This window comes from Triturus cristatus, chromosome 4_1 (assembly GCF_964204655.1).
Source record: "Triturus cristatus chromosome 4_1, aTriCri1.1, whole genome shotgun sequence".
Classification (NCBI taxonomy): Eukaryota; Metazoa; Chordata; class Amphibia; order Caudata; family Salamandridae; genus Triturus; species Triturus cristatus.
The window spans coordinates 1,020,007,458-1,020,022,315 of record NC_140585.1 but is presented as its reverse complement, the minus strand read 5'-3'; the positions used below and the strand labels follow the sequence as shown (position 1 = coordinate 1,020,022,315).

Below are 14,858 nucleotides of genomic sequence, written 5' to 3'. Positions count from 1 at the left end.
CATATAATGACTGCACACATTTGCCGAATACCATTCGGGGAGGTCTTTTGCGAATCTTCCCTGACAGGTTAGTGAACCATATCCGGGAGATGAGGAGGGGGATGCTCTGAAAGACATAGAGAAACCTGGGCAGTGTCATCATCTTGAAGTGGGCCACCCTTCCCAGGACATTAAGGGACAGTTTAGCCCATTTGAGAAGGACAACTGTTGTTTTATGCATATGGGTTGGAGGTTCAAGGCCCTGGTCAAGTGTGGGTAAAGTGCAATGTGGAGGCCCAAGAACTGAAAACTGAGATGCCGGCTCGGTATCCATGTCGGCCAGTCAGTAGTGTCTCTGTCACCTTGAAGAGAAGTCAGGAGGGATTTGGACCAATTGCCCAGACGCCTATACCATAGAAGGTGAGCATGTGAGCCAGGCAGGGCCCTGTGAGGGTAGGCTGTGAGAAACAAAGTAATATATGTCATCTGCATATAGGGCTATGCGATCCTCTGTGCCGCCCCCTCAGTTAAAGCCCCAAATCTGAGCATCGCACCAGAATCAGACTGCCAGTGGCTCAATAGCTAATGCAAATAGGAGGGGTGGACAGTGCACACCACTGTCTGATGCCCCTACCGATCTGAAAGTGAGGAGAGAGCCCCTTTAACCAGGACGTATGCCCAGGGATTGTTGTACAGAAGACTGATGTAGCTCCAGACTTTTTGCCCACATCCCATTCTTTGTAGGATGCCATCTAGGATATGACCTAACAACCTAATGCCTTCTCAAAATCAATCAGCATGAGGGCACTTTAGCCCCTCAACTGATCCACATGTGCCAGGGTCATGTGGACCCTGCAAATTAAATGTGTCCTGGGCCGAGATTGTAATCGCTGTTCCAGGTTAATTTCGCAGACTACACTTAACAAAGACACTAGTTCAAGGAGAACCTGGTTTGCTGGTACATTCTAGTTAAGCACTATTTGATGTGCAGCAGGGCAAATGGTGTAATTTGATTAGATCCATTTACCTGCAAGGGCTGATTTCCTTGTATGTTTGTTGTTGTCTGATTATTAGGCTACAATTTAGCCTGTTTCACAATGGCAGGCTTGATACAGGCATATAATTAGTCAGGTTAATTGAGAGAATGGTCTTTAATTGGTGGAATTACCAATGACTGTTTAATTTACTTGAATAATTGTCTTTCACTAAATGCAAATGGCCACAGCCCTGAGACTGTAGACAGATCCAGTGTGGTGGAGTACATATCAAGCACATTAGTGCCCAGCATGTACTTCTTTACATATTAACTGGAGTTGTGCTGCTGTTCATGCAGGAAATTCACAGGATGTGTCAAGGTGGTATTAAGCACACACAAGCATCTAGGTATGGGCATACACAGTAGCAATGAGTTGTTGACTCAAAATCATTGTGCTCACCCACAAGCCTGTCAGTGCTGGTCCTAAAGATTCTTTTAGTCTTAAGAACGGTGTCAGAGCAGTCATATCTATCCAACTCCATTTGCAGTCATAGTGATTCTGCCAGAGAGTGTAATGCAGGAAATCCCACTAAAAAGTGTAATGCAGGAAACCCCACTAAAAAGTGAGGTCAATGCAAGAAAAAGGTAGGAAGTGTTAAGAAAGGTGAACAATGCTGTTCATGAACCTGGGGTCATTGTCTCTACTTCTCATATTAAATCATTCTTTTTGCTTCACTTGGCTCAATCAGCTGTGGACAGTATGTCAGCCAGAAATTAATGTGCCAGAAGGTTGCATGGGTATTTGGCAACGTATCATATTTTATGTAAAAAATATATATATATATTATGCAATGGACCTTCTTCTTTAGAACTTACAAAAATATGTACTATTATAGATCATTAAAAACACATACAGCAATATCAACCTTGACGTAAAGGATAGTGATTGAAATGCGCTTGTTCAATAGGGTGACTACATAACTCCAGATGGCTGTAGACTCACCATTCATGATGTGGTCTGCATTCCATGTTGACAAGGTTGCAATTTCACAATGCTTTGGGGTACCTCAGTGGACAAGGGTTCCTTGATCTTTACATTTGCATCCTGGAGATATGTGGTCATCCTAACTAGGTCACGGACATGCTACCTAATGGTATGACACACAAAACCACATCATAAAGCCATGCAAAATGACTAGGCAGAAGAAGAGACACACACATCACAGCTGTCCTCACTGAGCGCCATGCATACATGATGGCTGACACTCTACATACCTCATTTACTTTAAGCATTTCCATCATCTGTAGAGAAGGCAAAAACAGTCTGGTTAAGTTGTGCTAGGCTTCTATTACCATATAAATTATCTTCACTTCTAGTCGAATGGGGTGTCAGATAAGTGTGTCAACACGTGTCGACACGCATGAAGATACAGTGTTACTGTTCATATGTTTATGTAAGAAATATAGCGATAATGGGTGACATTATTATGTGTTCACCTCCAGATCTAGACCACAATGAACCACTTCATCACCAAAAATACACCTAATGGGACACATCACCACTCCCATTCACAGTTCCCTACACATTGGAATGGAGACACTTACCAGCATTAAGGAGGCTGTAAGGAAAGCTGCGACTGAACTAGCTACCATTGTTTTGGTGATCAATCTGAATGTGCTGCAGCGGGTCTAGCTTTCGTGCAAAGTGAGCACAAGTCTATGTCACAAATGTACCTTATCATGATTGCTGCCATTTGAAACTGGCCAAAAATGTAAAGTACATTGAAGATGTTGCGATGATCACTAGAAGAGGTGTTAGGGAACAACTTAGTGGAAACATAAAGTTAAGTTGTCCATAATCGCTCTACATACATTGACATTTGAATGAATCAAGCACCTAAATGACAGCCCTGGCAAGGTCACACAATGAACATAGAAATGCCTATTTTGGGCAGTGTGTGATTAAAAATAAATACCTAAATAAATAAGTGTAGCAGCCCAAATGTACTCTAAGGAGTCAACCATGATGCTTCTAAACGCTGACATTGCTGCTGAATACCAAGGCTACCTAGTCTTGAGTCCACCACAAGCCTTATTCTATCACTACTTACACTTTCTTGCCCCTTTACCTCACTCTTGCAGGTTTTTTATGATTTTGCTTTTGCCCTTCGTCACTGTTTTGTTATCTTTTTCTGCCTCTTTTTTCCCTTTTCTGTCTATCTCCCTTTTTCTCAAAGTCTGGTGATAAGAAATAGTCCCCATTCCCAAAATCTAGTGCTGGTGTAAGCCACCTGCAAATACTTTCAAAAGGTAACCACTGATGTGGTACATATTCATGAGACCGGTGTACTATCGCCAGTTTCTTCAGTGCACAGGTGGTCTTGCAGATGTGTTGTTGGTCGTTTGCAGAAGGCACTGATGTTGCAGTAGACAGTGGGTGTCTTTTCCACATTTGGATTTATTTTTCTGCCTCATGTGTGTTTCACATTGGTCCACTACCTAAACCTTCTTGGGTTTTATAACATATTTTGCCCAGTACCTGCCATCTGTGGCAACCTTGAGAATGTTGCCACAGAAGAAAAGACGAAAATAGGGTTTCCGGCGACAGCCTTTGGCTTGAAGCCAGACAAGTTCATACACAACTCGGCTTGAGCACAAAGGGAGTCTGAAACTACATTGCACTTTTCCTCACTTCCGTATATGCTCATATGGACACCTCTGGACTATTTGCGACAGTTAAGGCTGCCTTTGACTGTCATGAAAACGTTTAATAGTATTTTTCTAGATTTTTCGTTTTGATTATGGGAATACCCCATTCCTAATAAAGCCTGTAGTTTTTCTTAGGGAACAATAACTAACACAAAATGCTTCATTATGGGTGATAAGTGGGATTTAGTCCTGTGAGGATTCCCTATCCCCTGCGGGAAACAGTGTTTTCAACGCTGCTGTTACCACGCAGGTAGCTAACAACACGGTAGTTACAACGCAAGTCATTTCTACGACTTGCGCTAGGTGGCGTGCAACACCAGGTAATGTGTTGGATTTTAAGTCCAACAGATTTCCTGCTGTTGCGCTAACTGGAGTAGGAATAGTAATTTATACTATTCCTAAGTCCAGCACGCCATCCAGCGCAAGTCGTAGAAACGAGTTGCGATGTAAAGCCACGCGTGTTAACAACGCGGTCGTTGTTACGACTGCATTGTAACCTACCGCGTAGTAATAGCTGGCGTAGTAACGTCATACATTCGTTCCTCTTCAAGAATAGGAGAATTGAGCAACATGACCTTTAGGTTCAAGCTCTATCCCTATGGAGCTTTCTGTCACTGAATATTTGCTATGTGCCAGCTTGCAATACCTTTAGAATTTCTCTTTGACTTAAGGTACTTCACACATGCTGACCATCTGCCCTCGCACCAAGGCTTCCATGCGGTTTATAAGACCAAGACCATGTTAAGATCTTATACACAGTAACGTTTTCTTCTATATTCCAGTCATGTCTGCGCCTTTCATCCTTTCTGGTGAGCTTCACTTGCTTTCCTCACTTCATATGACCTAATAGGCGTCTCCTGAAAAAACACTTTTATGTTTTAATGTAATTTGCTGGAGGAATGAAAAATGTGCTGCATTTAAAACGAGCATGCTACAGTTCTATAGGGTATTTTCATCATACATCTAACAGCATAGTTGAGAAACTGGGTAAATTCGCATAACTCGTGGTGGTGCACCAGTGCTGGTTCACACCTCTTTATCCAATTGGCTACAGAACTAATCTCTTCAGCAAAACATTCACCCTCTAAGCGTACATCCCCTGCTCCAGAAAGAGGGCTCCCCTCTCTGCTTTACTCTCTCCAATCATCCTCTCCCTGTCCCTTCACCATCCACTCTGTTCTTTATCTGTCAGTGTGACACCTGCTTGAGGACCGCGACCTTCACACAAACACCATGGGAAGCATTTTGTTGTGCTTTTTGTGATGAATCTTTATTAAGTTACTTCTGCACAAACGTAGATTTTTAGTACAAACACTAGTACTGTCAAAATGTGTGGCCAGACAAACACTATCCATAATGCACTTTTAACTTGGTATGCATGAAATTGTACTTCATGTGAAGGTCAGATTTTGCACTGTTTTCCTCTTTTGGTGTCTTTAACAGTGTAAATGTGGAACCCATGGTTTACTGTTACATTGTCATTGTTTTACCATCTAGATAACGGAATCTAAAAAGTTCTGGCCGTTGACAAGGACGGTTTTTGGTTGTGGGGGTGCGTTAAAAGTGGGGACATTTCACAAATGTTATGAAGCTTCAAAGTCTTTCAATTGGGGAATTCGTCCCCCATAAGTGTGAGATCACAGGTATGAAAATGCGCATATGTGTGTTTAGCAAGGCAGATCAACCCAGCTGAAGAATAAACCACACAAGATGCAGTTAACAGATGTTTGCATGGAGGCTGCAGGTACTTTTGGTGCATCCTCCCAGAAACCCTTTGGCATGAGAAGTGTTGGTCTTTATTGCTCTCTTGCTAGCAAAGAATAAAATGAAATAGAATTAAGAGAGAATGTAATATAAACGATTAATTTAAATTATTTGCATTCACAGAATGCTGATATTCCAGAAGTCTCAACACCTATGTGTACATGTGTTGTACATATTTAGTCCTATTTTATACAAACCTAGCTGGAAAGCAACAGAGCTATGTACATAGTAGGGGTGGGAAGACAATATGAGACCGTTTGCATAGTGGAGTGGGTACATAGACCTTTTCACCACTGATGAAACAAATATGTTTGCCATGACCATAAAACCAAACCTTGGTCAAGTCACTTTAGTCATTTAAGCATATGGCATCAGTTTAATTCTATTGACTTGCCTGATTTGCATTTGTATTACAGTTTCATGTTTCTGGTTGTATGACAGTGGTATCTGCAGCAATGCTTGCCATTAATGCTACAATAATTGCCCTATTAGTAGTAATACAAAACGATCACAATCCATTTCCTGTGCTGATAGCTCAGCCTGAGGAAAGTCATTCTTAAGCAGATGACCTAGGTCGCCCTCTTCCCTCACACAGCTGGTGCAACCACTGTACTTGGCAAGACATTTCAGAAGACAAAACTCCTTGCCCAGAACTATGTTACTGCATGAAGACAACCCCCTTGAGTCTGATGGATTTGTATGGCCTTTGCTATTGCAGTTAGTTGTTGGCAGGGACTCCACAAATGGTGTCAGCAGATGGATAGTAATGGCTCAAAATGTTAACCTTGCACTGTTTGTGTCAGTAATGTAACAGCTTTGATATTGCTTATGACACCACTTTGCTAGTGGTCCTCTCCTTTTTAGTTTTATGTGCTCATACAATTCTGTTTTACCAATTTGAGTGCTAGAGGACAGCAGTTAAAAGGAACATTTGAAATTGATAGTGTCAAATGGAGACATAAATAAAACCTGATCTTCTCGCTTGGAAGAAGCCCATCTAATTTAGAGATAAGAAAAATGTCAACCCCTGATAAGGTAACCACCTTGTGCATCACTCAATCTTTCAGGAAACCATATTTCCAATCGTGCTTTTCTGTTGCAGTATGCATTAGGTGTTCAGATGAAAGACAATGACTGGCGGTATAGTGCGTTGCTTGCTTATAGTATGATAGTAAGTCTAGGCTTAACTGCACCCTGTTCAAACTCAAGGAGATCAGTATCGTTGAAACTGACACCTTCCTAGATGTTAACAATTAATTCCATAGGCTGTATCAGAGATTGTAGGTAGGCATTAGTCAGAGGTGGACAGGCCAAGAGGCAACTCAGGATCCTTCCTGAGAGGTCTGTGCCGCATTAGGGGTCTCTGTGCAGAAGGCAAGAAACCAGATGCGGTCAGAAAGAAATCAACTCTTCCCATAGGATCTCTTTCTACAATGCAGGCAGAAGAGACAGCAACCCTCCCTGCCTGGATTTGCACCCTCGCATTGATTTTGCTGGGGAAGTGAAACTGACTAGGTGCTGCACAGCCTGGGTGTAGTATAATTGCTTTTTTTGAAAGGATAAGCTAGGCTGCCTACCCCCAGATACAATCATGGTGTCACCAATGCATGACACCACATAACTGTGAAACTGAAGTTTGGCACTCTGCTATTGATTTCAAATGTCTGGCACCTTCAGTGTTTTCCCAAATACCATGTGTGTCAGCGCCAATGATTAGGTTGTATCCCCAAACGAAATAGGCCCAACTCTCTAGCTGAGAATTTATGTCATGGGTAGAAAAGGAATGTTGGTACAAACAATAACTTCCCTAGTTTCTTTGACTTGACTGATGAACATTTTGACTGGCTGTTATACTTTTAACATTGATATTATTAAACAATTTTTTAAGAGGTACGGCAAACTAGTTTTTTCTATGCACTGAAATAATAGTTAATATTAAAATCTAACTCAATGTTACTAATTGCATCTTCCTTGCAAAAAGGAAAGACTGATTTGCCATTCCATTAATACAATCTGTGACTTATAGTTCAACTGGTGGTCACTCAACCCTAGAGCTCTTGAAACAGTTGTTGGGTTTGAATCCAAGGCAAATTATGTTTGCAATATACCTCAATTTGTAGATCAGCCAGCAGAGGATGGGGAAGTTGCTTGCTCAGAAACAGACATATTTCTGCCTCTCAACTAAGTAATATGTATGAGATCAAGAAATCATGCGGCATACATTTATTTGACGTTGTAGCTTATAAAGTATAAATATGTTTATCAGGCCTCGACTTAGAGCACTAAATGTAACCAATATTTTAGCTAATCCACCTCTCGAATTATCTTGCTCATAGCAGCATCTCACCAAATGAATATTCTCTTTGACTTGGTACCTTTCTTGTCACAGAGAACTTCCTGCCTGAACAGCCATGTTTGCACACGCGTGCAAACCTTGGGATGAATTGGCGAACCTCTCCCACAGATAATTACCGCCATGTGCGTGCTGCATTTTAGAGTTAAATCTTTGATTTGGTAAACAAAGTCACACAAACATATCAACCACCGTAAGCAATGAAAAGACATCTGAACCATCCCATACATAAATATCACAATTTCCAAGTTTACTATTAGGAACTGCCATATTTGAAATACTTCAGGGTTGAATGAAGTATGCCAGGAAGGAAAGACAAAGAGCAAAGTAGGGAAGCAAGAAAAGCTCAACAGGTCAGTGAAGGATAAAAAACAGCATCTCTGCCGCTTCCTGCAGGGAGAAGCCCCCAGCCCTTATTGAAGTTACCAAGAGTCCTTCTGCCTCCAACACCAGCCCCCACACAGCAATACTATCATGATTATTAATTTTACCCAGCACTCGGGTTCAGGCTCACTACAATTAGTAGCTTTTACTTGAATAAAGGGCATTTCTTCTCGTGGTGTGTGTCTTTCAGTCTCACAGGAAAGCTCACAAAGCTGTTAGACCCTTAGACACGAGAGATCTGGGGATCACCAGGAGTATTCTCTTTCTTGATAACATTATGTTACTCAAAACAGGATACAACGGAAGTCAACTCCGACCTAATATGACAACATTTGTGCTGTTGGCCTCATTGAGCACCTACCCATTCCCTCTACTCCATAGATTGCCATCATGGTACCCACACCTGGCTCCCCATCTCCAATGTTCTTGATGGGAAGTCTGTATACAATCTTAACCAGTCACGCATTTCCTTACATTTATGATTCGATTAGCCCCTTTAACATTCCAGTTATCCCTTAAAAAAGTGACTTCTCTGAGATAAGTGTGGTTGCTCCCTAAAACCTGAAAACGTATCCTGTCCTGCATCCTAAAGTGGCTCTCAATAGCACACTTTCAAGAGTAGGACATCCCTTGTCAGGCCTCATGAGTCTCTTTCACCTGACCCTCAAGAACCAGAACCTTGACCTTCTGGTCAGGAGGCCTTGCCCCTGCTTAATTTAGCGAACTCTGCCTGATAATGGCTCAACCCTCTCCTCGATGTCTTTCCCCAATTTCTCCACATCTCATTTTGCTGCCACACGTTTATAGATTTCTGGACTGTCATCTTGCCGGACATGAGGCTCTCAGTTTCTATCACTTCCTTTGCTATCTCTTGAGACCCCATTTTCTTTGAACCTCCATGTGACTTGAATATATCCTCCTTGCAATGTTTTTCCACAGACATGTTCATTCTTCAAAGATGCAGCCCACCAAAGGCTTTCTGCCTGCAGCAAACAGTCAAAAGCACCTCTCAGTCAGGGTCACCAGACATACGCTGCATTAGGGTAGAGCGTAAAAGACCAGCAATCCAAGGTCAAGGAGCAACATTCATTGGTATTCCGGCCCAAATAACTGCTAGGGTGATCTTCACCCACTGAGGGCTGAATATTTTTCTAGATATCACTCCATGCCATGTCGGACCTCTGCCTCTCTTAATTGTCCCAATGGGCCTTGTGACTCTCCATACTGATTGCCTTTCTCGAGCAGCCCTCGGATCTTCACACACTACAGTGGTGCTCCTATCACCTGCTGCTCCCGCTTGGGTGATGGCCCAATGGGGATCGCCATGACCGGTGACATCTGACCATGCTTGATATGCATTACTCGCAGTGGATACGGAGCAGTTCAAGTGAACCTGCAACAAAACAGTTGGAAAGGGACTGGTTGAATTTACCCCAATAGCAGCTTGGTATCGTACTTTCTGCTTATGATCGCCATTGCTGCTCAGAGAAACGCTGGCAGCTGAGAAATGGAGTCTTCACTCAGGAACTATAAAGCTCTACGACCACCTTGTGCTCCTGCCAGCCCCTATACTTCATTTTAAAGACACAGTCACTACTAATGTATTCTTTAGGCAGCCAGTACTCTTATTTTGCCTTAGCAGCTCATAGGTTATTCCCACCAAAAAGAGAATGAGAACCTGTATGGCACATTTTCATGACTTCTGCAGCATAGATGTATGACGTTATCATGTATACCTTTACCATGCTTACCATACCACGCATGTAATACAATGCGTTGACCATTATAAAGCACAAAGCACTATATGAAATTGTGGATCTTAACCACACATTTAGGTGGTAAGCTCCTTACCTCCCTTTATCCCTACCCTCCTCTGAACCCTAAAACTCCCCATCTCTGTTTACCTCTACCCAGCCAAACCCTTATATCCAGACATAGGAATCATGAAACTGAACATGTATATTTATTCTCTTAGAAAACTGCTTAAAGAGTCCCTCGTTGGTAGCATTTCACCTTCCCTCACAAAGGTTCCAATTACTCCTCTGGCTTACTATCCAATAAAAAAAATAATAATAAAGCGAGTACCGATAGCAAAAATAAATGCTTGCACCAGTCAAAAACTGAAAAAGCCCTCAGTGAAAAACAAAAAAGGAAAATATAGCAAAAAACACGCACAAAAACCTTAAATTCAGTCCACCACCAACTGACTCCTTTATGTTGTTGAATGTCTCAAAAAGGCAACCAACTGATTTAGACAACCCAAATCAACAACCACAAATCATAATTCATATAACAAGGCTTTTCAATTCAGTCAATCCTAAAAATAGGCTACCAGATCAAACTGATCCTTAGGTGTGCACTGAATTGGTAGGGTTGTCTCATGGGATATCTCTGGACAATAACTCTATACTTAGCATTGAGCTTAATTCTAAGGCAAAAGAATATACATTATTAGCTACCTATACATTTTGGTTAAGAATCACAAAGACTGGGGTTGTTGGTTGAACTATTATGAATTGGATGTGTTGGAGGATGAAAATAGGACCCATGTTGCCTAGTTTCAATGATCAGATTGATGCTCGTACTTGTACCTATCTGTTCTTTATTGCTTGCCTGCCTGTACTCAAGTCGTTACCATTGAGATTTGTACAGACTGATGTTGTGCCAATGCTCTGCCGCTCTGTTTATTGATAAGTTGTTAAAGCGTTGGTGCGCTCTTTTTGTTCTTTCATCATAATCCAAAATATTTTTTTTTAAATCACAAAGGCTACAACAATTTAAGATCCCAGCTTCTGTAGAATGCCATTAACTTTAGACTTAATTTCCATTTGACAATCAAAATATTTTTTTAACAGATAATTTGTGTTCAGTTTTTGGTAAGAAATTGCAGAATTAAAAATGGTCAATGGGATATTTTCCAAATGGAGGAGTTGATGTTATGCCAATTTCATTCCATCAAAAGGTGTTGCTCTAAATCCTCAAAGGAAATGATTTGTATGATTTATATGGCAGTAACTGTATTCCCTCTGAGGGTACAAAAGATACATTAATTTCTGTGCAGCTATGAGGAAGGTCTCTATCAATCATGCAGCAAAATTAACAATAATGTAGCTCCATCATTTTTTAGATGATCTGACACATTGGGATTGACTTGCCAGGGCTCTCCATCACAATCTAAGTTGGGTCAGATGAAAAATTCCAGAGTTTAACACAGATATATGTGGCCTCTCCTGGAATATGATAAGATATTTCACAGATACTCAAAAATGTGTTTTCTAAGATTTTTTTTTAAAGCACACATCATTTGTTTGCAAGATACTTGGCCCATAGCCATTTTATGATGATATAATAATTTTGCTCTCAGTTTTCCAGACAAAACTTACAGAATTGGACATGCCAGCAAAGGAATTGCAATTTTACTATACTTAAAGAATTTATGGCCCTCCTTTCTCTTTAATCACTCAGCATTGTGTGAAAATAACTAGAACACCACCTGATAGTTCATATAAATCTTCCTGCCTCCCAATTAATGTTTATATGGCCCCAGGTCCAAAAACCTGTATTTGATCAAATCAATACTGGTTGCTTTTTTAACTAAAATCATTGCGTTAAAAAAATTAAATTTTATACTTTTGGCTGGAGACATTAATCCTAAAGTTTCCAATCAAGCATTAAAAAACGTACCTGACAAATACAGAGAAGAAGCTCTGACTATTCCCTCATCTGTATTCCTCCAGTTTACAGGTTGATGACAATGGTTTAATAATCTTTAGATTTTTGGAGTAAACATGAATGTGTTATAATAATTGACTGACTGAAAAAATATTCCTGAAAATTACACACAATCCATTATCAGGGGTTATCTGATTTAGACTACCTAATTTCTTCATATTCTTCTTTTGGTCTTCCATCTCATCTACATGTAATAGACAACACCTAAATTGCCCATAGAATACTATATTATAGTGTCACTGTCTCATGAAATATGAAGGGTGACATTGTGTATCTTCGACAATCCAATGGATGAAACCATTGAAATGCTAATAAAATTGTGAACTTGCATTGCTTGTTACAAAAAACAACTGATGGCATAACCAATTCAACAAAAACTCTATTTGAAGAATACAAATATTACATGAGGACTTTTATAGATGTTAGACCTCAAACTTGTAAGTTATTGAAGCTCAAGATAACTTGAATGAGTAGCCAGCTTGAATGTAATCACTCCAAAGAAATCAAGACCAGTTTGAAGGCAGTTTACTTTTTTCCCCAGTTAAAGGGAGAATAATATGTGCCATGAAAAGGAGAGCAATGCATAAAACCTCTTATAAAAGACTTCAGGCACAGCATCTCTGGATTGACCTGCGTGAAGCAGCAGTCTTCAAAAATACACAAAGATACTGGAATATAATTGTGGTTCTGCATTCCGTCCATCAATTTGCTCATTAGCAACAAAGAGTGGGTGGACTATATTTCAACTTTGTATGATTCTAACACTCCCAATAACCCTGAGATTCTTTTGTCTAATAACCTCCCTCCTAATAATGAATATAGGCAAATTCAGCAAAACAAATTGAAGTTTTATTTTGAGAGCAAGATCATCCAGGGCTATGGGTCCTGATGAAATCCCATAACATTATAAAAATGGGGGCTATCCTCTGGTCCCTATTTCTTTTTCTGCTATTATCTATTGTTAGCACTCTGGAGAAATTCCACCTTCCTGGACCAGAAATATTATAAAGAGGGGCTATTACTGTCTCTCTAGTAATTATAGGCTTATAGCACTATTAGATGAAGTAGGGAAAATATTTTATAACGCCTCCAATGCTGAGCAACTGATACTAATATAATACCAATAGAGCAATCAGGTTTTAAAGTAAACAGTTCTGCATTAGATTATGTTGCTATACTACAGTCAGTTGCAATCACTTTGAAGCAGGCGTTGAAATAAGAAATACTTTTATTTCTCCTCATTTTTCCTTCTACATTCCATGTGCACTGCACCGGACAGCACACATCCAATATGGGAAAAGTTTTTTAAAGTTTATCTAGGCATAGTATTTTGCACTAAAAGGGTAACATTTAGTACAAAATCTATGCTAGACACCATGCACATACCCTTGCACAATGGTGCTAAGGTGTGTGCATGGTGCTGAGCAGCACGATTGTGAGCCAGCGAGAGAGAAGGATAGTGCCGTATCTCTGTAGCTATGGTGCTTTCCTGCTCCCACCATGTCACACAAAGCAGCGCAGCAAATTTGGGTTCTGTGCTGTATTGTGTTGACATCTTTCTAAGTCTGGGTCTACACGTTGATCATTTTTTAAACCCCCTTTCAAAAATGTTGGTAGGTGTTCTGTAGAAAGGCTCCATTATTCATTATTCCCTCAAAATGACAATATAAGTTTTAAAATGTTTAGATTTTTTATATCTTTATAGTGAAGATATTATTGTGATTGTATTGATGTAATGACTGTGTATATTCTTTTTATTTCTTGTTGATCTTTGTGGAGTTCCAGATCAAAAAATGAAAAAAATACCTGCTACTCAGTTCTTATATCAACAAGACCCTCTATTGGGCCTATTACTTTTTGTCTCAATCAAAGGCTGGAACTCCTTGCTAATTTCTATTCACTCTACCACTAATTTATATGATTTTCATTTTCATTCAGAAAGGACAGAGTTTTGTCATACTCCTTTTGTCACATGTAAACAGCTCCTCTTTTGCTTCTCACCAATTTAGGCTTCATCTGATCAATGCATATGCGCTGTCAGCAAAATTTACTGTTAACAAAAAAAAATTAAATCGGGCTTAGAGATGGGACATTACTTATCATTACTTACCATTGGTTGACTTCAACGTCACTCAAGTTTCCTTGCTTGATATTGGTTCCTCCCCATTTCTGGCTTCCTCCTGGGGCTTCATGTTTGTCCCTGCCGTGGAGCATAGACAAGTACAGTTTCCTGTATGTCTTTCCACTGGCTGCAGGCTTCTGCAGGAACTTTTTATAAACTTTTTTGCATGCATTCTTAGAGTGCATGTGTCTGCAGCCATCTCACTCGTCCCGCCCTTCTTCCCCTGTTGTTGCTCCTTCCTTCATGTTTCTTCCCCGCCCTCTTCCTGCTGCCCATTGTTTCTCCCCGTCTTCCTCTGCCCGTTGTTTCTTTTCCACCCCGCCCTCCTCCCACTGTCTGTTGTTCCTTTCCCAACCCCCATCCTCCTCCCCTTGTCTGTTGTTTCTTTCCCACCGCCCCACCCACTTCCTGTTGTCCCTTGTGTCTTTTGCCCTTTCCTTGCTTAGGTGAAACCTATTGGATTTCCAATGATTGTGGTTATCTGTGTTCAGCTCTATGGAGAAAACTCTTTACAAGTTCAATAAAAATAAACAAGCAGATGATTTTTAGTGTCCTAATCTATTTTTAGGCCTACTTTTCAACTCTTCATGGCTTATGCAAACTTGGTTGAGGTGTGAGCAGTATGATTTATCCAGTCATGTAATTTTGATAGCCTAGACGTCTGATTATTCAGGCTGTAATGATGGTTCATCTTAAATGGCATTGTTCATTTCTTTTTTTCATTTGCAGATGCAGCATTAACTATTTTAGCACACACTACCATTGACATGATTCTGCTAGTGATCTTAAATGTAATCACAATATATTTGGAAAGTGTATTGAAAAATAATGAAGCTATT

At 40.4% G+C, this 14,858-nt stretch overlaps 1 protein-coding gene across 2 annotated transcripts in view; it reads right to left on the bottom strand.

Annotated features, from left to right (window-relative positions):
• The window catches only part of LHFPL3 (LHFPL tetraspan subfamily member 3), a 581,961-nt gene that overhangs the window by 73,380 nt on the left and 493,723 nt on the right, over positions 1 to 14,858 (bottom strand). Inside the window, exon 3 of one of the 2 annotated variants that reach the window (XM_085653961.1) lies at positions 2,231 to 2,257. The exons of the other annotated variant lie outside the window; for it this stretch is intronic. Within the exon in view, the coding sequence (XP_085510087.1) occupies positions 2,241 to 2,257 (17 nt within the window). The 3' untranslated portion in view covers positions 2,231 to 2,240. The remainder of the gene's footprint in view (positions 1 to 2,230; positions 2,258 to 14,858) is intronic. 2 annotated transcript variants of the gene reach the window in all.